Source organism: Tachysurus vachellii, chromosome 19, assembly GCF_030014155.1.
Source record: "Tachysurus vachellii isolate PV-2020 chromosome 19, HZAU_Pvac_v1, whole genome shotgun sequence".
Lineage (NCBI taxonomy): Eukaryota > Metazoa > Chordata > Actinopteri > Siluriformes > Bagridae > Tachysurus > Tachysurus vachellii.
In genome coordinates this window covers 1,692,649-1,717,500 of record NC_083478.1, presented here as the reverse complement: position 1 = coordinate 1,717,500, position 24,852 = coordinate 1,692,649, and the positions used below count along the sequence as shown (strand labels likewise).

Sequence of the window (24,852 nt, the reverse complement as noted above, 5' to 3'; positions counted from 1 at the left end):
AGCGGAAGGTTTTAATGAGTCAGTGGTGCTTACTGTATGATGCTCATTCACTCACGCAATCACACACTACGGACAATTTTCCAGAGATGCCAATCAACCTACCATGCATGTCTTTGGACCGGGGGAGGAAACCGGAGTACCCGGAGGAAACCCCCGAGGCACGGGGAGAACATGCAAACTCCACACACACAAGGGGGAGGTGGGAATCGAACCCCCAACCCTGGAGGTGTGAGGCGAACGTGCGAACCACTAAGCCACCGTGACCCCGAGATCCGAGCATGTATTTTATAAAAACAATACACCAAAGCCTTGTGATCGTCACAAGAAGGGTTGTGAATATGTACTAATTATTGTGAGATCAAACCGAACGCATTTATTCAGCGCTCTTTCCTCCGTCCTTAGTGACTGCCTGCTCAGGGTTACAGTGATTTCAAATAAATTTGTAGTTTGCATAGATTTTTGGAAATAATCAGGGTATAAAAAAACCCAAAAGAGTTATTTTGGAAGTGTCTCATAATAATTTGTCATCCATCTGATGTTTAGTTTGTCACATCAAAGCCTAAGTGCTCGTTTACAATTAAGGAAAGCAAGAGTCAGTGATTTTGAGGCGCTTGGGATTCTTTATTTGACCTTGAACTTGTAATACTTATTGTAATAAGTCAATAAAAATCCACCACCTTTTGTCAGATTTTTATTTTTTTGGATGATTTTGGTGTTTGTGGTGGAATTGAGTTATAGGTGTACAACAGTAGTGTATATATCATGAGCATTGCGCTATACTGGAAAAAAGTGATTACATCGATGGAGTGTGTCACTTGTATATATGGCAGAATTTTGGCAAAATATGTGGAGAAAACAAAACAAAAAATTTCTGTATTTCTGTATTGTTTTTTAGTGTATTCCAATTCAGCTGCCAAAAACTCTGACTAGATCAACTCTATAAAACGCACAACGTTACTATCGTGGCCGACATTTATACACCAGGCGTATCATTGACATTATAACCCCAAACGACACGCACACACACACACACACACACACACACACACACACACACCCGTGCTTCATTTCCGGATAAATTGCTACTGCAGGTAAACGGGTGTTTTTACAATATTACGACAACATCGAGACGTACAATGATTTAAAATGACAGCTTTGATAAATTCGATTCGGAAGAACTCGTGATTCATGATCCAGTTCGTAATTAAAGCTCTGATTGGTTGAGACTAGGGAAAGGGGAGGGGTTTTAATAGCTTGTAGGTAAATTACACACAAAAACAGTTACAAAAAAAAAAAGTGTGGGTTTGTGTGGATATTAAGTGTGGTTAAGATCAAACAATTTTTCACGATTTATTGTGTTTGTTACTATTAAAAATTTGAATCGTAAGAATCGTACGATTTTGTCAAATTTGACTGATTGTTTTAGGAAATATTGAAACAGTGAATGAAATGTAATACTGAATACTGAGTATAGTCTAGAGTACAAACGGATATTCCCGCAGGAAGTCTTTTAGCCTTTCGGGCAAAGGTAAATCTCCGTGATCGTTACAATGTTGGTTTATAACTACACGACACAGGTGTTGTAAACTGGGCGCCGCCTTGTGCAGCGGTTTAGTAAGTTTCAGCTGCAGCGTGTTTTCTGCCGTTGCGGTCGGAAATGTATCTGGATCCGTGCTGAGCTCTCGGTGAGTCGCCTGCCTGCGATAAGCCAGAGTGTAATACTGCACCAAGTCCACTGCTCCCTTAAACTGGCGGAGATGAGGACGAGCCATCACGACGGAGTCGAAGCCGAAGTGTCCGTTTGAGTACTCGATGCGCAGGTGCGTAGGCCCGAGCTCGGTTTTCACAGACAGCGTGAGGAGGTAACCCGGGTTCGAGCTGTCTCTCACCAGGAAGGATCCATCCAGAGCCTTGTTCAGATGCTGCTTAGCCTCGGCTGCTGTTATCGAGCCCCAGTACCAGCCTGAGACAGTGAGACAGTGAAAAATGAGATAGACAGACAGACAGATGTTGGATCAGGGATTATTCTAATATTTCCTATGTTTAAAATAGTTATTATGATATAGCAAGCGATTAAAATGTCATCTTTATGAGATAACTGGATGATAATAACATCAGCAATAATTTAATAGCGAGCTGTATGATGATTCAAAATGACCGCTTTGATAAACGACACAGAAATTTGATTCAGAAGAACTCGTGATTCATGATCCAGTTCGTACTTAAAGGTCCGATTGGTTGAGACTTAGGAAAGGAGCGGGTTTTAGTGCTTGCAGATAAATTACACACAAGAACAGTTACAAAAATTAATTCGTGGAATGTGTGGATATTGTGTGATATCAAACAATTTTTCATGATTTACGTCATTATGAGATAACTGGATATTATTCTGAGATACTGAATGTATTCTTACAAGGAGTTGTGCTTACTCTTACCCTGAGCTTTTAGACGGTACAGTTCTCAAAACTACAACACAATAATTATGGTTTACTATCTCATCATTATGGTGTAGTATCTCAAACCTATGACTTCTTATCTCATAATTCTGTTAGTATGTCAAAACCATGAAGGCATCTCAAAACTATACCATAACTCAAAAGTATCTCATAAATATAGCTTAGTATCACTGAATTATGGCTTGTTATCTTGTATGACTTAATATCTCATAATTATGACTTAGTATCTCATCATCATGGCTTGTTATCTAATAATTAGCACTTAATGTCTCAATTATTGCTTACTATCTTATGAATATTTAGCTTCTCAATTATGCCTTAGTATCTCAATTATGGCTTGTATTACCATAATTATGACTTAATATCTTAGTTATTGCTTACTGTCTCTTCATTTATTAGACTTTTTTAATTACGTTTTCTCAAAATGATTTCTTACTATCTCATAATAAATATATAGCATCTCATAATTATGGCTTATTGTCTTGATATTATGACTTGATATCTTACAATTATGAGACAATATACGTTTTATAAACTCAAAATACCTTAAACTCGGTACACATACAGTATTATTGTAATGATAATAATAATGTAATAATAGTACTGGGAGAATAGGAAATGACTCAGTATGTAGTGTTCCTGCCTTACTCCTTCCTCCACATGTCTCCAGGTTCCTCTGGGTTCTCTGTGGAGGTTTCTCCAGGTTTCCTCCCATCTCCCAAAAAATGCTGGTGGATGTATTGGACTAAGACGTATTGTCTCTAGATGTGAAGGTGCACTGTGACGCACTGGTTCCTGTTCAGTGTATTTACTGTGTTCATGTCTCAGGCTAGGGGAAAATTGTCCGTAGTGTGTGATTGCGTGAGTGAATGAGAGTGTGTGTGTGCCCTGTGATGGGTTGGCACTCCATCCAGGGTGTATCGCTTATCCGAACTACCTCTGGTCACGGGGAGCCTGTCATCGGGCATCTCAGGCATCAAGGCAGGATACACCCTGGACGAAGTACCAACCCATCACAGGGCACACACACACACTCTCATTCACTCACACACTCACACACTACGGACAATTTTCCAGAGATGCCAATCAACCTACCATGCATGTCTTTGGACCGGGGGAGGAAACCGGAGTACCCGGAGGAAACCCCCGAGGCACGGGGAGAACATGCAAACTCCACACACACAAGGTGGAGGTGGGAATCGAACCCCAAACCCTGGAGGTGTGAGGCGAACGTGCTAAACACTAAGCCACCGTGACCCCCTATAACTAAACTGTACCTCAAAATATAATAATATAATTAAAGGTTCAGCGTGTCAAAAAAAACTTGTTAACTAATTGTTAACATTTAGTTATAATGAGTAAATTATGATAATTAAATAATAACTGGACAACACTTTTTGTCTGTTTATATACTTTTCATATAGTTTGTTTGTTTTTTTAAATAAATGTTATTGAGAAACATGAACAAGTGATGAAAAACAACTCCTCTGCCAGGAATATATCAGAAAACATAAAGCTCTGAAACTGGAGACTCCTTCTGCAAACGTTACGCAACTGCGTCCTCACAGAAAACGTCGTATTAAAGATTCTTTTTTAATCCTTTTAAACGTCGCCTCTGCTTTACACCGTCTGAGCCCCTGTGAATGAGCCGTTACCATAGAAACGACAAAGTATCAGAAGGAGCGGATTCTGGTCTAGAAAACTAATCAACACCTTCGGACCAATCAGAAGCCAGAACTCAACCCCAATCAAAGTGTTATAACACAACACAGACCTCTGTGCACTTAAACTAACCCTCCAAGGTTTTGCGATCACAGAAATCAATACAAAATCAAGCACACTATGCAGATTGAAGAATCCCATGCTTGTATGTAAAAAATGCTTGTATATAAAATGTAAAATCAAGGATTCTCGGCCACAAAAAAAAATATATTTCAATGGAGTCCTAGACGGACTGACTAACAGACGACAAACAGCAATTTTATTACAGAGTTCCTTTAGCAGTTATCATCTGATTCTAATACATTTAGGAGATTCATTATAATCAATTGAACCTGATAAAGTCACATGGGCCTTTCTGTAGGCTGTGGATCAACATTCCTCATGTTCACATCTCCACATCTTTCCTAGATGTTTCAATTCACTCAAGGATGTGAATCGAAAGCTTTTGAACAAACCACTAAGTCATAATTTGGGCTTTCAGGGTTTAACCATCTGCTCACTTACCCGAGTTGTGAAGGTGCGTCATAGCATTCTGTAATCGCTGGGCTTCCTCAGAGGAATCCGCTCGGTTCGGCTCCAGCCTGCGCTCCTTTAGTCCAGTTGTGGTGTCAGGTTTTTCAGGAATGAGGTCCGAGGTGATCACAGGAGTCACGAGCGGCTCGGTACGGAGCTCATCGAGCCTGCAGCTTCCGCTCTGAGCCACGAACGCTTGGCAATCTGCTGACTTGGAGATGCACTGTGTGTGCCCCATCCAAAATCTGCAACGGTTTTAAAAAGGAGACCATAAAAAAAGAGCATTTAAAAAAAAAAGAATAAACCACGTCCATGTGTTCAGCTTTGGCACAAGATCCTGAATTGTCACATACTTTCCTGTTAGAGTTAGCTAGATGTACGTTTTGAAACAGATGACTTCATGCCAAAGGTCTAAACCATCAAACAACAGGAAATACGGGACGTGATCATGTCTTCGTGCCTGTTGTTTTGCTCTATACACAGCTCTACAGATATACAGATATATATAATGAACGGTAAAATGTCTTGAACTTAATCATAAATCACACATGAGCTTCACAGAGGTTTCTTTAATTACTGTTCTTTTGTATTTTTTCATATTTAAAATTCTAGGCTACTTATTTTAAAATGGTTTTCTATATTTATTATTTTATATACATATTTAAACCCAAGTATTGTTTGATATCTATCTAAACACACACACACACACAAATGTCTATAATTTTATTTAGTTTTCTTTTTTACTTCATTATATTGCTTAAAAGGTCCATATTTAATATTAAGGCTACATTTGTTCTATAAGTTTTCTTAAAATGTAAATTCTTGTAAATAAAATTACTGTGTATTTTTTATATTCTACCAGAATAAATTGTGTGTGTGTGTGCGTGTGTGTGTGTGAATGAGTGAGTGAGTGAAATGCTTAATTGCAAATTAAGAATGTTATATAACTAAACTTTTACTAAAAGTAAATTTTGATTTTTAAAAATGTTCCTTAAGTATGTTATGAGCTGTTGAGATTTTAATAATCCCAGATTTCTTATTGGGATTATTTACAGTGTAATATTGTACTTTTTTTTTAATATTAAAGCTGATTTGACTTTTTATTTCTGAATTCCTGACCAATTCTGTTGTTTATATAAATCATTTTTCAGTTCATGATTCTTAGTTAAAGGGTACAGCTATATAAGGATATAATTATCATTACGTTTTCTATATTAAAACGATTCTTTACCATATCTTTAGCAATATTTATTAGACGATGAAGAATCATCTGTTCCTATTCACTCCCCAGTGAAAGAAACCAGCGTTAATGCGAGTGGCCTTCGATCAACAGAGCGCACTTGTGATAAAGGAGCCCTGATGGCGGTGGGTGTCTAAGAAACATCTTGATTGTCTGAGATAATCCAAGTACGTAAAAGCCCGCCACCTCAAGTGGGTTTCATTAAAATGTCTTCGAGGAATATGGCAAGATCAGATATGAGGAAATAGCAAAGAAGGGTGTAGCAGAAGTGCGTTTAATGCAAGACGAGCCACTTTGAGTTTCTGTGAAATGAAAAAACAAAAGGACTGAAGGGAAAAATAAAAAGCTGTAAAATGTGTTAAATCCCTTTCAGGTGATTTTCCAGGGATTGTTTTTTCAGAAATTTAACCGAATTGGCAATAAATCAGATCTGGTTTTGTTCTTAATTTAAAGTGATCCGGTTTCACATGAAACCAATCTCCAGTTCATGGAGATGAGATGAATCTGGAATAAAGGCTTTACATCAGATGTGCTACTGTTAATTCATTTCCTTCTTGTGAAAATGAAAAGGGTTTTAAATGTAAGCCAGTGTTTGGGCTCAACGTTACACCTGGTCAAAAAGAGAGGACTAAACAGACCCTCTTTTATTTCTTTGTACACTTTTGTATGCGAAATAAATCGAATCTAAATGGATTCCCTTTGTGAAATGGTGTGTGTTATGTTTGTGTAGATATCCTTCAGGTGTAGGTTTGATGTTCCAGCCTTGTACACTTAAACTTCATGAAGAAACATGAGCAACACTTACCTTTTCCACGCAGTCGCACAGATTCGATGAAGCACTGCGGCACTCAACACATCCTATAATACTGTGTTAATTATTTATTCCACCTTCCAGATTTCAGACACAAAACTCGCTCACGCTGAGACATAAAAAAAGCCCAAAGAAAGAAAGAAACAAATAAAAATAAATTTAAAAAAAATGTTTTGCTTTTTAAAAGACAGATAATTAGTCCAGATTACAGGACACAGCCAGGCGGTGACACAGACCTCGTGTTGTCCAACCTTCAGCCTTGGGCATGTTTTCTTCTTCCTCTTTATATGTGTGTTTGTTTGGTTTTATACCATTTTTAAATTGCAGGCTTTCATCGACGGATAAAGATCGAGTAGCTTCGCTTTGTATCCACCGCAAAATCCTAAGTGATTTTGTGTGTGTGTGTGTGTGTGTGTGTGTGTGTGTGTGTGTGTGTGTGTGTGTGTGTGTGTGTGTGTGTGTGTGTGTGTGTGTGTGTGTGGAAATATATATAAATTTTACAGTCTTTCCTCCGTGCCGAAGCAGCGCACTGCTTTCCAGGAACATTCCCAGAAAGCTAGATCACGTGTGCGCGTACTCTCTCTCTCTCTCTCTCTCTCTCTCTCTCTCTCTCTCTCTCTCTGTGTGTGTGTGTGTGTGTGTGTGTGTGTGTGTGTGTTCAGATCTCTGCCGAATCCGTCTCAAATATAACTTAATTACATGTGTGTTGCTGTAATGAAACTCCATGATATTTTTATTCCATCTTATTGGCAAACGAACCTCCTGTTCGTCACGTTGTGTAGCTTAAACGTGTCTTTTTCACGGATTTATTCACGCAGGATTAATGACATGCGATGTGCGTTTCCAAGAAACTGCCGCTGAGCAACAACACGAGAGTTTCTTAGTAAGTGGAGAATTGCGTCATAGCAGAGACCGGAAGTGAACTCACTCCCAATTGAGCATAATGAATGGGCTATCATTGATTTTATTTGTTTTTGTTTGTTTTGTTTTGTTTTGTTTATGCCTGTCGTTATGTATTTGTTCCCACAAGTAACACTGTAAAAGTGTAATTATTATACAGAGTGTATTATGCTGTAAATATCTAAATTAACACACAAATAATGCACCTACTGGTATGTTCAGGAAACTGGAGAACCTCAGAGGAACCCGTAAGGAGAACCTACAGGAGACAACGCCACCCGTTACACCGCCGTATCGTCCCATAGGCCTCTGATACACTATTCATTACTCACTATAAACTATACAAACTATACAAACTAACACTAACTTTAAACTTCACTACAGTAAACCTGTCTATAACCTTATATATACTTCACCTCCAGAATCTTATAACTCTAATCTTAACCTGAGTATAACGATCATATTGTAAACTATAGCACAGTTAAACATACTCTTTAACTTAACACCTAAATGTAATCTTTACCTTAACACCTAAACATAATCTTTACCTTAACACCTAAACATTATCTTTACCTTAACACCTTAACATTATCTTTACCTTAACATCTAAACATAATCTTTACCTTAACACCTTAAATATACTCTTTACTCTTTACCTTAACACTTAAACATAATCTTTACCTTAACACCTAAATGTAATCTTTACCTTAACACTTAAATGTAATCTTTACTCTTTACCCGAACATCTAAACATAATATTTACTTTAACACCTAAATATACTTTTTACCTTAACACCTAAACGTAATCTTTACCTTAACACCTAAACATAATCTTTACCTTAACACCTAAACATAATCTTTACCTTAACACCTAAACATAATCTTTACCTTAAAACCTAAACATAATCTTTACCTTAACACCTAAACATAATCTTTATCCTAACACCTAAACATAATCTTTACCCTAACACCTAAACATAATCTTTACCCTAACACCTAAACATAATCTTTACCCTAACACCTAAACATAATCTTTACCTTAACACCTAAACATAGTCTTTGCCTTAATATCTAAACATAATCTTTACCTTAACACCTAAACATTATCTTTACCTTAACAACTAAACATAATCTTTACCTTAACACCTAAACATAATCTTTACCCTAACACCTAAACATAATCTTTACTCTTTACCTTAACACCTAAACATAATCTTTACCTTAACATCTAAACATAATCTTTACTCTTTACCTTAACACCTAAACATTATCTTTACCTTAACATCTAAACATAATATTTACCTTAACACCTAAACATAATCTTTACCTTAACACCTAAGCATAATCTTTACTCTTTACCTTAACACCTAAACATTATCTTTACCTTAACACCTAAACATTATCTTTACTTTAACACATAAACATTATCTTTACCTTAACACCTAAACATAATCTTTACCTTAACACCTAAACATTATCTTTACCTTAACACCTAAACATTATCTTTACCTTAACACCTAAACATTATCCTTACCTTAACACCTAAACATAATCTTTACCTTAACACCTAAATATAATCTTTACCTTAACACCTAAACATAATCTTTACCTTAACACCTAAACATAATCGTAAATCAATATAAATTTTAAGGATAAACTCAGTAAACTTATCCACATCTTCTACTTAACATCATTAAACAGAATTATAACCTTAGATACAGTTAATGATGTCATTCTTTTCCTGAACTTAATCTTAAATAAATTACACCTCAGTGTTAACATAAACTTCGGTAGAACTAATCTTACACTCAGTAAAAGTAATGTTAATGTAGCCTTAACATGTTGTCATGTAAAGTTGCAGCTCTATTATTGTGTTTTAATAATAAAATCTAAACATTAAATGCAATAAATAATCTATTCTATCACATGACATTTTGGGGAATATTTTGCCAATAAATATATATATATATAAATTAAACATTTATAAAAGTTCCATGTATTTTAAAAACATATTTGATATCAAAACGACTTCATTTCGTTCTTCGATCTTGCTTTTTATTGAAATATCGCGAGACTTCACTTGGGCTCAGTTTACATTCCGAAGTCTCGCGATATAGAATAAAGGGTGAGTTAGTAACGGTCCGAAGTCTCGCGAGACTGTACGATAACTGTGTAGTAGGCGCGCAGAAGAGTGTTTATTTTTCGGTATCCGCTGCACGTTCGGCTGCTTTACAGCCCAAATAAACTGCAGCGGAACTTCTGAGACCCGTTTATTATTATTGTGAATTAGTTCTGTCTCAGTTTCGGTGTGTTTAATGTCGCTGTGATCGTTGTTTTTATATATAAACCGTGCTAGTAGCGCTGTTAGCATTTTAGCTAACAGGCTAGGCTAGGCTAAGATAGCAAGGGAGCTAACAACGTTACATTTTCGCATGTTTTTCTGTATTTAAGTTGTTTTTCCGGCAAATAAAATGGGTTATTTAAAGTTGATCGAGATCGAAAATTTTAAATCGTACAAAGGAAGACAGATAATCGGTCCTTTCCATAAATTTACTGCGATTATTGGACCGAATGGATCAGGTGAGTAAAGTAGAGCAACAACAACAGAGCGTTTAATTAATAATCAACCATTAACTAATACACAGATCTTTACATAGTATACTTATATTTACTACATAGTTAATTGGTTTATAGTTGCACTAGATAACTAAATAATCCACCAGTTATCAGAAACATTTTTGAGCTAATTGTCACACTCACTGTCCACTTTATTAGGAACACCTGCCCATTCATGTGGTTGTCTAATCAGGCAACACACAACATCCTGCAGATAAGTCAGGAACCTCAGCTAATGTTCACATTAAACATCAGAATGAAGAAGAAATCTGATCTCTTTGCTTTGAGTGTTTCAGAAACTGTTGATCTTCTCAGATTTTCACACACAACAGTCTGTAGGGTTGAGATGAGCTTCCAGGAAGGAACTCAAATAATCACTTGTCAAGAAGCTTTTATTGTCATTACAAACCATATATAGCTGTTGCAGTACACGGTGAAATGAGACAACGTTTCTCCAGGATCGTGGTGCTACATAAAACAAAGACAGGGCTATAAGGACTTAGTAAGTTAGTCCTAGCCTCATAAAGTGCACCTGTGCAAACGGTGCAGGACAAAAGACAGCGCAGATGAAAAGTTACAAGACAATACAAAAGACAATAAACAGAAACGGCGATGACCGACCGATGTAAATACTGTATGTTCAGACAATATTGTGTGCAGTAATACTAGAGTGAACAGTTTTTTAGCAGCAGGTCCCTGAGATAATGTATAGGATTTGTGCAAAAACAGCAAACGACTGAAATATTGTACAGCATGTGCAAAACGACTGAAATGATTAGACAGTGTGTGCAAAGAGCAAAAAAAGTGCAAAAACAGCATGTAAACAAACATTGATGCAGAAAAGCATATCAGCGTGCACAAAACGTCCAGCGTCATCAGGAGAGGACTGTGTACAGTAGTTACGGCGAGTCTGTGCCAGTGATGGTGTCAGATTCTTGTTCTTAGCTGACGGGGTGGAACCGTCTGTTGTCGTGGTTCATCAAACATCAAGGTTTGGTGTTTTGTACGTGCTGAGATGCTTTTCTGCTCGTCTTGGTCGAAAAGAACGATTATCATCAGAACACGGAAACCTTTATGTACTTTTAAAGAACCCTGGAAGAACCTTTTTAATTGCGCATGTTTAAAAACTGCTAGAACCTGTAAGGAGTATACGCTTCTTGGTATTGTATAGGTTCTTTTGGGTTCTTCGCTGGTTCTTCAAGAGTTCGTTGTATAGTTATGCTCTAGTTAAGTTCATTGTGTTTGCGGGAAAAAAGCACTATATTGAAGGTTTTCTAAACACAAGCATGAAACATTTCTCCAGAAGTACAGTGAAACAGGCTTCATGGGTTCTAACTTTTACTTTATTTTATTTACGTACAATTCTTTGAAGGTCTCGTCATCTTTACAAACCTGCATGTACAAAACTGATGTATTGTGAAGTTGATTTAAAAACAAGTGTGAAGGCAAACCTTTGATTATAAGCACCGTCCATAAACAAACCCGTGCTTTTTCTCTTCAGGGAAGTCGAACCTCATGGATGCCATCAGCTTTGTGCTGGCGGAGAAAACTAGCAACTTGCGCGTGAAAACGCTCAAAGATCTGATTCACGGTGCTCCCGTGGGGAAGCCAGCGGCTAACCGGGCTTTCGTTAGCATGGTGTACCAGGAGGACAGCGGAGAAGAGCGCTCTTTCACCAGAGTCATCATCGGTGAGGCGATGAAGATTACGTCACACGTACACTCGTATTGTACAGTCAGTGACGTCGCGCTAAACGTCTATGTTAATAATAATACCTGATAATAATCATGTGGTCTGAACCGCATTAGTTATTCACTGTCGATTTAGTGTCTTTTTTTATTTATTTGATCAATTATAAAACCCTCAAACAACTGCTTTGGTACATATTTTCATGACATGTTAAAAGGAAAATAGAATTAATTATTTGTACTATAAAAGGTTAACAATAGAATTAAGTTAAAATCAAAGAATATCATCTAATCAGAATTAATGAACTAAATTAGCTCTGCTTCCCCATCACTCTGTCTGTTTTCCCTCCTTCTCTTTTTTATCCCTTTTTCTTTCACCACTTCTTTGCTATTTCTTTTTCTCCTCTTTTCATTTCCTCCTCCTCCTCCTCCTCCTCCTCCTCTCTTTTACACGTTTTTACCTGTTTACCCCCCCCCCCCCTCTCTCACAGGATCCTCGTCAGAGTATCGCATTAATAATAAAGTTGTGGGGTTGCCTGAGTACAGCGAGGAGCTGGAGAAACTCGGCATTCTCATCAAGGCCCGGAACTTCCTGGTCTTCCAGGTCAGATTTGTTTAACTGCGCACACTCTTTTTTTTTTTTTCCACTTTATTAGGAACTCGTTCACGTATTTATTCGATCACACGATCATGCGTGAGCAGAACATCGCATAACATCGTACATATACAACTCAAGAGCTGTAGTTATGGTCCAACATCCCGATGATGCAGAATACAAACCTGTCGCTGTCGTGTCTCACAGGGCGCAGTGGAGTCCATCGCCATGAAGAACCCTAAGGAGCGAACAGCTCTGTTCGAGGAGATCTCTCGCTCCGGCGAGCTGGCGCAGGAGTACGACCGGTGCAAGAAGGAGATGGTGAAGGCTGAGGAGGACACGCAGTTCAATTACCACCGCAAGAAGAACATCGCTGCTGAGCGCAAAGAGGCCAAGCAGGAAAAAGAGGAGGTTAGAAAATCATCCTGAACAGCAGCGTTATGGAAATACCTCGTCGTTTCTATAGTAACGTTTCTTTCGTGGGAAGATTTAACAAAGATGAACCTAGTTTTTTTTTTTTACGTAAGATGTCATGTATCTGTAACATTTATGGACCGAGTCTCCCGTGTCAGCGCTTTGTAACAACCAGAGCGATATTTTAAACCCCACCCCTCACCCCCACCCCCCAGGCCGAGCGCTACCAGAGGCTGAAGGATGAAGTCGTGCGTGCGAACGTCCAGATGCAGCTCTTCAAGCTCTACCACAACGAGTGCGAGATCGAGAAACTGAACCGCGAGCTGATGCAGCGCAACAAAGAGATCGACAAAGACCGCAAGCGCATGGACCGCGTGGAGGACGAGCTGAAGGAGAAGAAGAAGGAGCTCGGCAGGATGATGAGAGATCAGCAGACAGTGGAGAAAGAGATCAAGTGAGCAATTTAGCCCAGGGATTAAACACACCAGTAGCTTTGGCAGTAAATAGTCACTGGTTAGCGATGACTGTTTACACGTGTGGTTTGTTTCTCCCGCTCAAAGAGAGAAGGACGCGGAGCTCAACCAGAAAAGGCCGCAGTACATCAAGGCGAAAGAAAACACGGCTCACAAGATCAAGAAGCTGGAGGCCGCACGGAAATCCCTGCAGAACGCCCAGAAGTGCTACAAGAAGCGCAAGGCGGACATGGACGAGCTGGAGCGCGAGCAGAGAGCTGTGGAGACGGCCAGGCAGGAGTTCGAGGAGCGCATGGAGGAGGAGGCACAGAGTCAGGGACAGGACCTTCAGCTCGAAGAGAACCAGGTATCCCACCCACTTGTACACAGGGTTTTTTTTTTTTTTTTAGCTTTCAGTATTTATCTGCTAACATCTGGGATCCGTTTTGTGCTCCAGGTGAAAGCGTACCACCGTCTAAAAGAAGAGGCCAGCAAACGAGCCGCTACCCTCGCCCAGGAGTTGGAGAAGTTTAACCGCGATCAGAAAGCTGACCAGGATCGCCTCGATCTGGAGGAGAGGAAGAAAGTAGAGACGGAGGTACCAGAGGATGCGCAGCACTCGGAGTCAGTAGGGAAAGACCCCGTGCGTCTCGGCCGGTGGCTTTATTAAGGTTTACGTTCTCGTTGCAGGCTAAGATCAAGCAGAAGATCAGAGAGATCGAGGAGAACCAGAAGCGTATCGAGAAGCTCGAGGATTACATCACGACCAGCAGGTACATGACGAAACTTTTGGAAATCCAACAAAAGTTTTCTGGATCTTTTTATTACAAATATTTACACACGGCTAGTATAGAGTTGTCCGTCCCAGTGGACAGCGATGCGTCTGGTCATTTTGTCCGCCTCCTGTGTTACAGACAGTCTCTGGATGAACAGAAGCGGATGGAGGAGGAGCTCACGGAGGAGGTGGAGCAAGCCAAGAGGAGGATTGATGAGATTAATATGGAGCTTAATCAGGTACACCATAAACACCGCCTAGCGTTCATCTCTTCGTCGTCGCTTTAAACGTCCCATCACTCGCTAGTAACTATGGAAGGAGGGATCTCAAGGTGGTGTGGTGGTGTTTGTTTTTCTCTTTCCCTACACAGGTGATGGAGCAGCTCGGTGACGCTCGTATAGACCGACAGGAGAACAGCAGACAGCAGCGCAAAGCCGAGATCATGGAGAGCATCAAGAGACTCTATCCAGGCTCAGTGGTACGTTTAAACTGCTGAACTCGGGTCGTTCTGTAAAGGTAGAGATCGGATATTACACGTTTATAACATTTAGGGCCTTTTTACCCCCGGTCACTTCATGTGTTTTCTGTGATCTGATATCTATCCGATGGTAAAAAGACCAGGTCTAAATGCCCTCCTAAACGTTTCAGAGACAGATATAAATCCGACAGTACAAACCCCTACAGGAGGTGGTCTGGGACGTGTTTCAGATGAAACTGGACAGGTGTAAATGAATGTGTTTGTTCAAGCCACATACGTCAGCACTAAACTCCTCCCAAACAGAAGTACGTCACTCAGGTGATCTTTCACACAGGCGTCTCGTCGGGGCTTAAAACGCGCTGCTGCTGCCAGAGAAAATGCAGCAAACAGTAAACGCTGTTTTTTGTAACATAAACGTCGTAACCAGTTTTATCATCTTCTTTTTGATCGCGTTCTGAAAACCGCACACACCAAAGTGTGTTCTGTTTCAATTACCCCGGAAATGAGGTAAAATATATTAGCATTTTGGGCGGGAGTAGAAAGATCGGATCGATATCCGATTCGCCGAGACGCATTTATGTGGTCTAATGTAAATGGAACAGTTTTAACAAATCAGATAGATATCGGATCAGAGACAACACATGAAGTGACCAGGGGTAAAAAGGCCCAGAGACAACACATGAAGTGACCAGGGGTAAAAAGGCCCAGAGAAAACACATGAAGTGACCAGGGGTAAAAAGGCCCAGAGAAAACACATGAAGTGACCAGGGGTAAAAAGGCCCAGAGAAAACACATGAAGTGACCAGGGGTAAAAAGGCACTTAGTTGAATGCAGCACTAGTATGAAGTGTCTTAGAAAAGTGACTCGTCTTGTTAGAGTGAAGGACATGCAGGATATTTGGCACGGATGGAAAATCTGCAACATCCAGCGATAAATGATCTTGTGATTACTATTAATCTAATCCGCTGTATAAACACACTGATTTTATTTCTGTATATAACCGTCTTCTCCCTACAGTACGGACGGCTCATAGACCTGTGCCAGCCCACGCAGAAGAAGTACCAGATCGCCGTGACCAAAGTGTTGGGCAAAAACATGGACGCCATCATCGTGGACTCCGAGAAGACGGGCCGTGACTGCATACAGTACATTAAAGAGCAGAGAGGAGAACCTGAAACCTTCTTACCGCTGGACTACCTGGAGGTGCTTTCTGTAGTTGTTGTGAACTCAAAGCTCACAGTTAATCCCTCTTTATCCGATTAGGAAGGAACGACTGTCTTTCTGTCTTTCTTTCTGTCTTTCTTTCTGTCTTTCTGTCTTTCTGTCTTTGTTTCTTTCTGTCTTTCTGTCTTTCTTTCTGTCTTTCTTTCTTTCTTTCTTTCTTTCTGTCTTTCTGTTTTTCTGTCTTTCTTTCTTTCTGTCTTTATTTCTGTCTGTCTTTGTCTGTCTTTCTTTCTTTGTGTCTGTCTTTGTGTCTGTCTTTGTGTCTGTCTCTCTTTCTTTCTGTCTGTCTTTCTTTCTGTCTGACTGTCTTTCTTTCTTTCTGTCTTTCTTTCTGTCTTTCTTTGTCTGTCTGTCTTTCTTTCTGTCTTTCTTTCTTTCTTTCTTTCTTTCTTTCTTTCTTTCTTTCTTTCTTAAGACAGGTGTTTTTTGACATATCTGCTAAACGTCCCCGTCTCCTCAGGTCAAACCCACAGACGAGAAGCTGCGCGAGCTGCGCGGTGCCAAGCTGGTGATCGACGTCATCCGCTACGAGCCTCCGCATATCAAGAAAGCTCTGCAGTACGCCTGCGGGAACGCACTGGTGTGTGAGAACGTAGAGGACGCTCGCAGGATCGCCTTCGGAGGACCGTACAGACATAAGGTACAGATTACACCAAACAAGTCCGTTTTTCAGTTCTACACATTTTAGCATTTTGTCTCCCCCCTTTCACACAGACCGTGTGTGTTTGTGAGAGTTAGTACTCACCTAAGTGAGTTAGTAAAGAGATCCGGGGAACTTTTATCCCTTCACTCGATGGACACGGGGTTTTGTAGTGTTGCTATAGAAACGGTAACGTACTGTATTAGAACAAGCGTATTAATAAATAGTGGTAATTTAACACGCTTTACACACTCAAACGTCTTTTAATTGTTTTGCGAGTTTAATCCTATCAGATCAGATCTGAGACTAGTACATCTGAGAATCAACAAATCTGACCTGATGTCTTTAACCTCGGCGCTTCACAGACCGTGGCTCTAGACGGAACTCTGTTCCAGAAGTCCGGCGTGATCTCCGGAGGCGCCAGCGACCTGAAGGCCAAAGCTCGCCGCTGGGACGAAAAAGCCGTGGACAAGCTGAAGGACAGGAAAGAAAAACTTACCGACGAGCTAAAGGTGAAAAAAAAAAAGTCTCGGACCCGTTTCCACGTGAGGCCGAAACGCGAGGCGCAAACCGGGTGTCTGAAAGATGTGTTGTGTCCCGTGTAGGAGCAAATGAAGGCGAAAAGAAAGGAGGCGGAGCTTCGTCAGGTGCAGTCTCAGGCCCACGGGCTGCAGATGAGGCTGAAGTACTCTCAGAGTGACCTCGAGCAGACCAAAACTCGCCACCTGTCCTTAAACATGCAGGTAACTTTGTCAAGTGTCTGAATATTACAGAGTATAACATCAGGACCTACGTTTAAGACGCCGACGTGTCGGAACGTGTATTTTAGGAAAAATCCAAGCTAGAGAGCGAGCTGGCAAACTTCGGGCCTCGTATCAACGACATCAAGAGGATCATCCAGTCACGTGAGAGAGAAATGAAGGAGCTCAAAGACCGCATGAACTTGGTACGAGGAAAATCTTTAACGTAATATTAATGACGTCTTCGCGCGTTCGAAGTCTTTATTTTCGTCGATATAATTTCTCCCCGTTTTCAGGTGGAGGACGAAGTGTTTTTGGAGTTCTGTGAAGAGATCGGAGTGAGAAACATCCGCGAGTTCGAAGAGGAGAAAGTGAAAAGGCAGAACGAGATCGCAAAGAAGCGGTAAGTTTCATCACCAGGGCTTAACACTGCCTGTGGACACTTACACAACGCTCATGTTCCTGTTCTGGGGTCGCAAGTAAAGTCTGATTCATTTACATGTAGAAGAGACATTTAGTGACGTGACGTACGGCTAAGTACAGTGAACCGTACACGGAATTCGTTCTCTGCGTTTAACCCATCCAAAGTGCACACACACACACACACACACACACACACACAGCAGTGAACACACACACACACCGTGAACAAGGGCACCTCAGTCGTGGTATTGCCGGCCCGAGACTCGAACCCACAACCTTAGGGTTAGGAGTCAAACTCTATAACCATTAGGCCACGACTTCCACACACAACTGTGGAAGACATTCACTCATTCATCTTCTACCGCTTATCCGAACTAACTCGGGTCACGGGGAGCCTGTGCCTATCTCAGGCGTCATCGGGCATCAAGGCAGGATACACCCTGGACGGAGTGCCAACCCATCGCAGGGCACACACACACACACACACACACACTCTCATTCACTCACACAATCACACACTATGGACAATTTTCCAGAGATGCCAATCAACCTACCATGCATGTCTTTGGACCGGGGGAGGAAACCGGAGTACCCGGAGGAAACCCCGAGGCATGGGGAGAACATGCAAACTCCACACACGCAAGGTGGAGGTGGGAATCGAACCCCCAACCCTTAACGTGCTAACCACTAAGCCACCGTTCCCCCCCCCCCCCTCTGTGGAAGACATGATGTGTCTTATTGAGTGTAAACAACATGGTGAAAAAAAACAAGCCAACAGCGTTGTAATAACGTCATATTGAGAGTTTAAGCATATCTGGGTTTATTCGAGACGAGCGTCAGTATAGCGCTGATCGTAGCGCTGGATTCTGATTGGTCAGAAGGTGCTGAATAATTTTCTGATTTTGCACATTTACATGTTTCGTTTATTTACACGTGCCACGTTATCGTTTCAAAAGAAGTGCATTAATAAATGAATTTTTATCATTTTATTAAAGCGTTTTCTCTTTCTTTAGTTTGCGTAGTTATTTAAATGTCATTTTTAATTTTAAAACAAAAACAAGTCAGATTTTTTTTTTTATTTCATCGGTTTGTCCGACTGCGACAAGTTTCTAAAAAGAATAGATTTAAAAGTGAGAGCCTCATTTGCATATAAATGAAATAAAATAATAATTTTTGATGAGATTAGTTTATCATATCTGATTAAATTTTTTATTTTCTCAGCTTGGAGTTCGAGACCCAGAAGACCCGTCTGGCGATCCAGCTGGATTACGAGAAGAACCAGCTGAAGGAGGACCAGGAGAAGGTCATCATGTGGGAACAGACGGTGAAGAAGGACGAGAGCGAGATCGAACGACTAAAGAAGGTGAAGGAGCTTTTTTTTAAATCTCTGACACTGTTAAACACAAAGCTCACGTGACCCGATCCTCCGTTTAACCGTCTCTCTGCGACCCGACGATTTCCAACAGGAAGAGCAGCGGCACATGAAGATCATCGACGAGACCATGGCTCAGCTTCAGGACCTGAAGAATCAGCACCTCACCAAAAAGTCAGAAGTCAACGACAAAAACCACGAAATGGAAGAAATCCGTAAGAAACTCGGCGGAGCCAACAAGTGAGGGATTTATTTATTTATTTTTATTTTAGGTTTGTCCGATGACGTAGAAATGAACAGAAGACGCAGTGTAGAGACTAGGGATGTACCGATCCGATACCGATGGTGCGCCGATACCGATCCGATCTCTGTGATCTTTTTCTACCTTTAAAACTAAAGCATGTAAACAACTCACTTAGTTATTAAGATTTATTTGTTTCTGGTTTCTGCCCTTATTACTGTATGAAAAATAAAAACACAAGAAACCTTAAAGTATTAATGCAGCAGCAAACAGAACTTTTAACAGTTAAACCATACTGTAGAACAATCTAAACTATATATACTGCAATTATTTAATTAAATTATTTTCTACAGAAAAGACAATATTTTAAAGTGAAGCTTAAATTAGAACTCAACACAACACAAACTGTATTAAACAGTAAACCTGACACCCAAACGAGCGACATGTTTAACACTGAGGTAAATAAAAAGGACGCCTGCTAAACGTGCTGTCTGTCGCAGGCTGTTGTGTAACATATTTCCTATAAAATGTATTATATTTATTTTCATTAATGTAATTTAATATATGTGTATTTTTCTTACAAGTTTAAGCAATAGTCTATGATGTTTGCTGTTCATTAATAAACCGGCACAGGCGTCGGAAGTAAATAAAAAGTGGGCGTGTCCTGTCCCACACACACACAACGGTTCCGACACCCATGGATTCCAGGAAGCAGGAGCGTGGTCAATGCTGTAGGTAAAACATGGAACGGAGTTTAATTTATTAGGGCATTCCTCAAGCGGAAAGGATTCGACTGGCGGCGCTCTGAAATGTAATAAAAAATACATATGCGCTGAATAAAAAACGTAAAAGTGGGTGGGTCCAATATTATTGGTCTTAAAAAATGGGCGTGTCCTGTGCCACCCACATATAATGGTTCGGATGCCCATGACCACGGGTATCGGATTTGGATCGGTCGCGCACCACCGATCCACTCAAAATGCTCGGATCGGCGTCGATACCGATCCAAAATATCGGATCGGTGCATCCCTAGTAGAGACGTCTGTCTCGGGAAGCGACTTACATCCTTCTCGTTAAGAGAAAACTCTATCTGTTACTTGTTAGCCAAGCCGTTGGATCTTCTTTGTCAGCTCACTTTAACTAGTTAGCGGTATATAAACACGGCCGATGCGTTTCAGAGAGTTGACGCAGCTTCAGAAGGAAGTCACGGCCATCGAGACGAAGCTGGAGCAGAAGCGCAGCGACAGACACAACCTGCTGCAGGCCTGTAAAATGCAGGACATCAAACTTCCTCTCAGATCAGGAACCATGGACGACATCAGCCAGGAGGAGGTAGCTTATTAATCCGGTCTCTTTGTTCATGCAGCGAAAGCGTTCAGTACGTTACGTTCAGTACGTTACGTTCAGTGATCGTTTTTCACTTCACATTCAGGGAAGCTCCCAGGAAGAAAGTCTGAGCAGCAGCCAGAAAACATCCAGCACCGTTTTAGCCAAAGAGGCTCTCATCGAGATCGACTACAGCAGTCTGTCTGAAGACCTGAAGGTACTTTTATTTTTTATTTTTTTAACCGAATCGCGTGAAAAAAAAAGAAAAGACTTTTGTGTCTCATGAGAAATAAAATGTTCTCAGGGTTTCAGGAATGTAATGAATCGGTTCATCCACTCGTTTGTCTGTTTTTTATCTTCCAGAGAAACTAACATTTTGTCCTTTACAGTGTGAGTGTGTGTGTGTGTGGTTTTTTTTGTTTATGAACACCATCATTATAGCCTGAACAATTTATTCTAATAAATAAATAAAATACCTTCTTGTTCATATGTGTATATCTAACACACAGACACACACACACACACACACACACACACACACACACGATGTTTACTGTATCAATAGGAGTTGAATAGGCATTTTTTTTACCCTTATATATAATTGGTTTAATCGGTGCACTAATAGATCATTTGCATGTAAGCGTTAAAATAATCTTACCCAAAAACACACTGATCATTTAATAAGCTTTGTGAAATGTACTTTGACATGAATTATAATGATCTAATAAACATGGCTGAAGCTGCAGCCTGGACGGCGGTCAGTCAGTCAGTCATCCAGACGAACTGTTCTATGTTTCTGTTGTCTGTGTGGCCCAGGACTCTCTGTCCGAGGAGGAGATTAAAAACGAGATGAACGTCCTTCAGCAGAGGCTTAACGAGCAGCAGAGCATCCTCCACAGGATCAGCGCTCCCAACATGAAGGCCATGGAGAAGCTGGAGAGTGTCCGGGACAAATTCCAGGAGACGAGTGACGGTGAGAGCTAGTTCGGGTTCTTCGCACGGTTCCTCTACGTGATTCTCCTCCACCGGAGACGTAAACAATAACGTAACGTTTTTTTCCACGTCTTCAGAATTCGAAGCCGCTAGGAAGAGGGCAAAGAAAGCCAAGCAGGTGTTCGAGCAGATCAAGAAGGAGAGGTTCGATCGCTTCAACGCCTGCTTCGAGTCTGTCGCCACCAACATCGACGAGATCTACAAAGCCCTCTCGCGCAACAGCAGCGCTCAGGTGAACGCACGCGTCACGGAAACGAATAAGGTATCGAACAGCGTGAAGAAATCCTCTGCTCTCTGTTAAAAGCCCTGCTTACGTCATTACAGGCTTTTCTCGGCCCGGAGAACCCCGAGGAACCGTACCTGGATGGGATCAACTACAACTGCGTGGCACCTGGTAAACGCTTCAGACCCATGGATAATTTATCAGGAGGAGAGAAGACCGTGGCTGCTCTGGCTTTACTGTTTGCCATCCACAGGTGAGAAAGTCTGCATCGTTACGAGACTCCTCGAGGCTCTGAACCCCACCACGGGCTGTAAAAATACACCAGGACGAAACGGAAGCAACCTGTGAGCTCACCATCTGACTCGGGTTTATCACGTCTCGCCAAATTATTCAGTTCAATTTAGAATTTTCAGTTCGGCGCTTTTAACAATTCACGTGGTCTCAAAGCAGCTTTACAGAAGTATAGAAACAGAAGAGAGAAAAAAATTAATATTAATCTAATAATAAGAATAAAAAAAATACACGAATACATACATTTAAAGTTTATAATGAATTTAAAAATATGAATGTAAAATTTAAGATACTATATATCGGTCCTATCCCTAACGAGTAAGCCAGATTTGTACAATTACAAGATATTTAAAAAAAAATAAATAATTAAGATTTTGAAAAACAAAGAATTAAGTTCAGAATCTGTCTTAACGTGGTGGAAGCACCGTTACTTTTTACTCAACCCTCTTGTGCTACGGTAAATATTTAACGATCTCGGATTAAATGACACAAATGTTGTGGTTAACGAACTAGTTTTGCTCTTTAGGACATCGCTGATTTAAAATGAACTCCTCGCTGATAAACATTTAGACACGACCCACAACACAGCGCTGAGTGCACGACGTCCAACATTCTACAGTTTCTTAAAGGTGCGGTCTCCGTCGTTTGAAAGCCGATGTTGACATTTGAAATCACCAAAACAAACACGCCTCTAAACCCAAATGGGTCCCACCCCTGTTTTGATAGCTCCGCCCCACACGTACACCAGACAAGTATAACCCAAGTATAACCCAGACGAGTATTATGGCGGAACCTGCTGGGGCGGCTGACTGAGGGGAGATTTTTATCAATAAATGAACACAATGAGTAACACTATGGCAATACACGTGTGTTTTTGTAGTACTGTGTGTTGTACCGTGAAAGTTTTAGCTCCGTTTCACACGGAAGACGTTCAGTTCTCTCCAGCGCTGGAAAGCTGATCCTATATTAACACGTCCTACTTCTTACCTTATCGTAAGTCTTTCTTCTCTTTCTTTCTTTGTTTTTATCCTCCATGTCAATGTTAAAACCGCTTTCTGCTAACGTCACACATGCGCACTGAACACTCTCTCCGCCCATATTGACAAGACACGCCCCTTTCTGCTCATTGGCTACACGTTAGTTTTGTTTGGCAGCCCGACTCAGTTTTCTGAAGCGTTTCTCAAACAACGTAGACCCCACCTTTAAAGTGCTCCTCTTCTTCTTTCTCTTCTACCTCTATTACTTTCTGTTCTTCATCAATTTTTTTCTTCTTCCTCTTCCATTTCTTCGTTCCCACGACTCACACCGTTTACGCTACACGGGATTCGGGACGCACATCACGTCGTCACTAACCGTCTCCGTGTAGAACCCTGTTAAGTTAACTTTCTGAATCACTTTTCTCTTCCAGCTACAAACCCGCTCCTTTCTTCGTGCTCGACGAAATCGACGCGGCTCTGGACAACACCAACATCGGCAAGGTCAGTGTTCAGGATGCCGTTAGCTTTATTCCTTATTGATCGACCTTCCCGATCGGGCTGACGCACACGTACACGTGTTTCCGTGCAGGTCGCTAACTACATTAAAGACCAATCCGTCGAAAACTTCCAAGCCATCGTCATCTCTCTGAAGGAGGAGTTTTACACCAAGGCAGACTCGCTCATCGGCGTGTATCCCGAGGTCAGTGAACTCACAGGAACTGCTTCATTTCTCTCGTTTCATTTAATAAAACTCTAACCGTCGCTCTGCGTCTTGTTCTCTTCCAGCAAGGAGACTGCGTTATCAGTAAGGTCCTGACCTTTGACCTCTCCCAGTATCCAGACGCAAACCCCAACCCTAACGAGTAAAGAAGCTCACGCCTTCCCGAACGCAGCCGGTTTTAAATCTCATCTCTCCTTTTAAACGTGTGTTTTTTTTTTTTTTCTTTCTCTCGTGTCATTTTATTTCCTCTTCTGTAGTCGTATGAACTTTTCTAGACATTTCTGATGTAGTTCTGTTCGTTTCTGTTGTTTAACCGTAATCACGTCGAAAACGTCACAATTTTTCCCATCTGCATTTAAAGTCATGAGCATTTTGATGGATTTGTATGAAATTAGCATTTTTTTTTATTTTATTTTGTACGATCGTGTATTTCAGTGTAACCGATAAGAACTTCAGGATGTTTTTAGCCATGATTTCTAGCTAATGATGGATTTTCTCTCTAACCCAGGTCGGTATTTCTAGTTAAACTGAAGCGTACAAGTGTTTGTTTTGTTCTGGGTTTTTTTTTTGGACAATAAACTGTTTAACAACCTGAGTGAGATTAATGACTGCAATGTTTCCATTAATACACAGATTTGTAAAGCTCAATATGATCATGTAAAATTTGTTATTAAGGGCATGTGAAATTTCCAGTATGTGAAAAATACCAAGTAACATATTTGTTCATATGGAGAGAGAGAGAGAGATGGAGAGAGAGAGAGAGAGATAGAGAGAGATGGAGAGATAGAGAGAGGGGGAGAGAGAGAGAGAGAGATAGAGAGAGATAGAGAGAGATGGAGAGATAGAGAGAGGGGGAGAGAGATGGAGAGAGGGGGAGAGATAGAGAGAGATAGAGAGAGGGGGAGAGAGAGAGAGATAGAGAGGGGGAGAGAGAGGGGGAGATAGAGAGAGATAGAGAGAGGGGGAGAGAGAGAGAGATAGAGAGGGGGAGAGAGAGAGAGATAGAGAGGGGGAGAGAGAG

General features: G+C 40.8%; 2 protein-coding genes across 3 annotated transcripts in view; one reads left to right on the top strand and one right to left on the bottom strand.

The window, feature by feature from the left end:
- The window catches only part of LOC132862432 (suppressor of cytokine signaling 2-like), a 7,341-nt gene extending 69 nt beyond the window's left edge, over nt 1–7,272 (bottom strand). Inside the window, exons 1-4 of one of the 2 annotated variants that reach the window (XM_060894445.1) lie at nt 6,979–7,271; nt 6,737–6,851; nt 4,683–4,936; nt 1–1,963 (exon numbers count right to left, since the gene is read on the bottom strand). The exon at nt 1–1,963 is cut by the window's left edge and continues 69 nt beyond it. In XM_060894445.1, coding sequence (XP_060750428.1) covers nt 1,476–1,963; nt 4,683–4,929 — 735 coding nt within the window. In that variant the 5' untranslated portion in view covers nt 4,930–4,936; nt 6,737–6,851; nt 6,979–7,271 and the 3' untranslated portion in view covers nt 1–1,475. Of the gene's footprint in view, nt 1,964–4,682; nt 4,937–6,736; nt 6,852–6,978 lie in introns of both variants that reach the window. The other variant, XM_060894446.1, reaches the window with a different exon arrangement.
- Nucleotides 7,273–9,811: 2,539 nt separating this feature from the next.
- On the top strand, nt 9,812–24,426 carry LOC132862430 (structural maintenance of chromosomes protein 1A). The gene is made up of 26 exons (XM_060894440.1): nt 9,812–10,222; nt 11,760–11,948; nt 12,438–12,550; nt 12,749–12,952; nt 13,171–13,409; nt 13,516–13,774; nt 13,865–14,005; nt 14,098–14,180; nt 14,322–14,421; nt 14,553–14,660; nt 15,678–15,863; nt 16,345–16,524; nt 16,890–17,036; nt 17,130–17,267; nt 17,354–17,470; nt 17,561–17,667; nt 18,909–19,050; nt 19,154–19,299; nt 20,479–20,632; nt 20,733–20,843; nt 21,443–21,599; nt 21,697–21,851; nt 21,944–22,095; nt 23,542–23,611; nt 23,700–23,810; nt 23,897–24,426. The coding sequence occupies exons 1-26, from the start codon at nt 10,114–10,116 to the stop codon at nt 23,975–23,977; spliced, it is 3,699 nt and encodes a 1,232-aa protein (XP_060750423.1). The 5' UTR covers nt 9,812–10,113; the 3' UTR covers nt 23,978–24,426.
- The last annotated feature ends 426 nt before the right edge of the window (nt 24,427–24,852 follow it).

Coding starts and splice junctions, on each gene's coding strand:
- LOC132862430 (XM_060894440.1), top strand. CDS start 10,114: ATGGGTTATTTAAAGTTGATCGAGATCGAAAATTTTAAATCGTACAAA. Junction 14,661..15,677: donor GACTCTATCCAGGCTCAGTG/GTACGTTTAAAC, acceptor TTCTCCCTACAG/TACGGACGGCTCATAGACCT. Junction 21,600..21,696: donor ATTCCAGGAGACGAGTGACG/GTGAGAGCTAGT, acceptor CCACGTCTTCAG/AATTCGAAGCCGCTAGGAAG.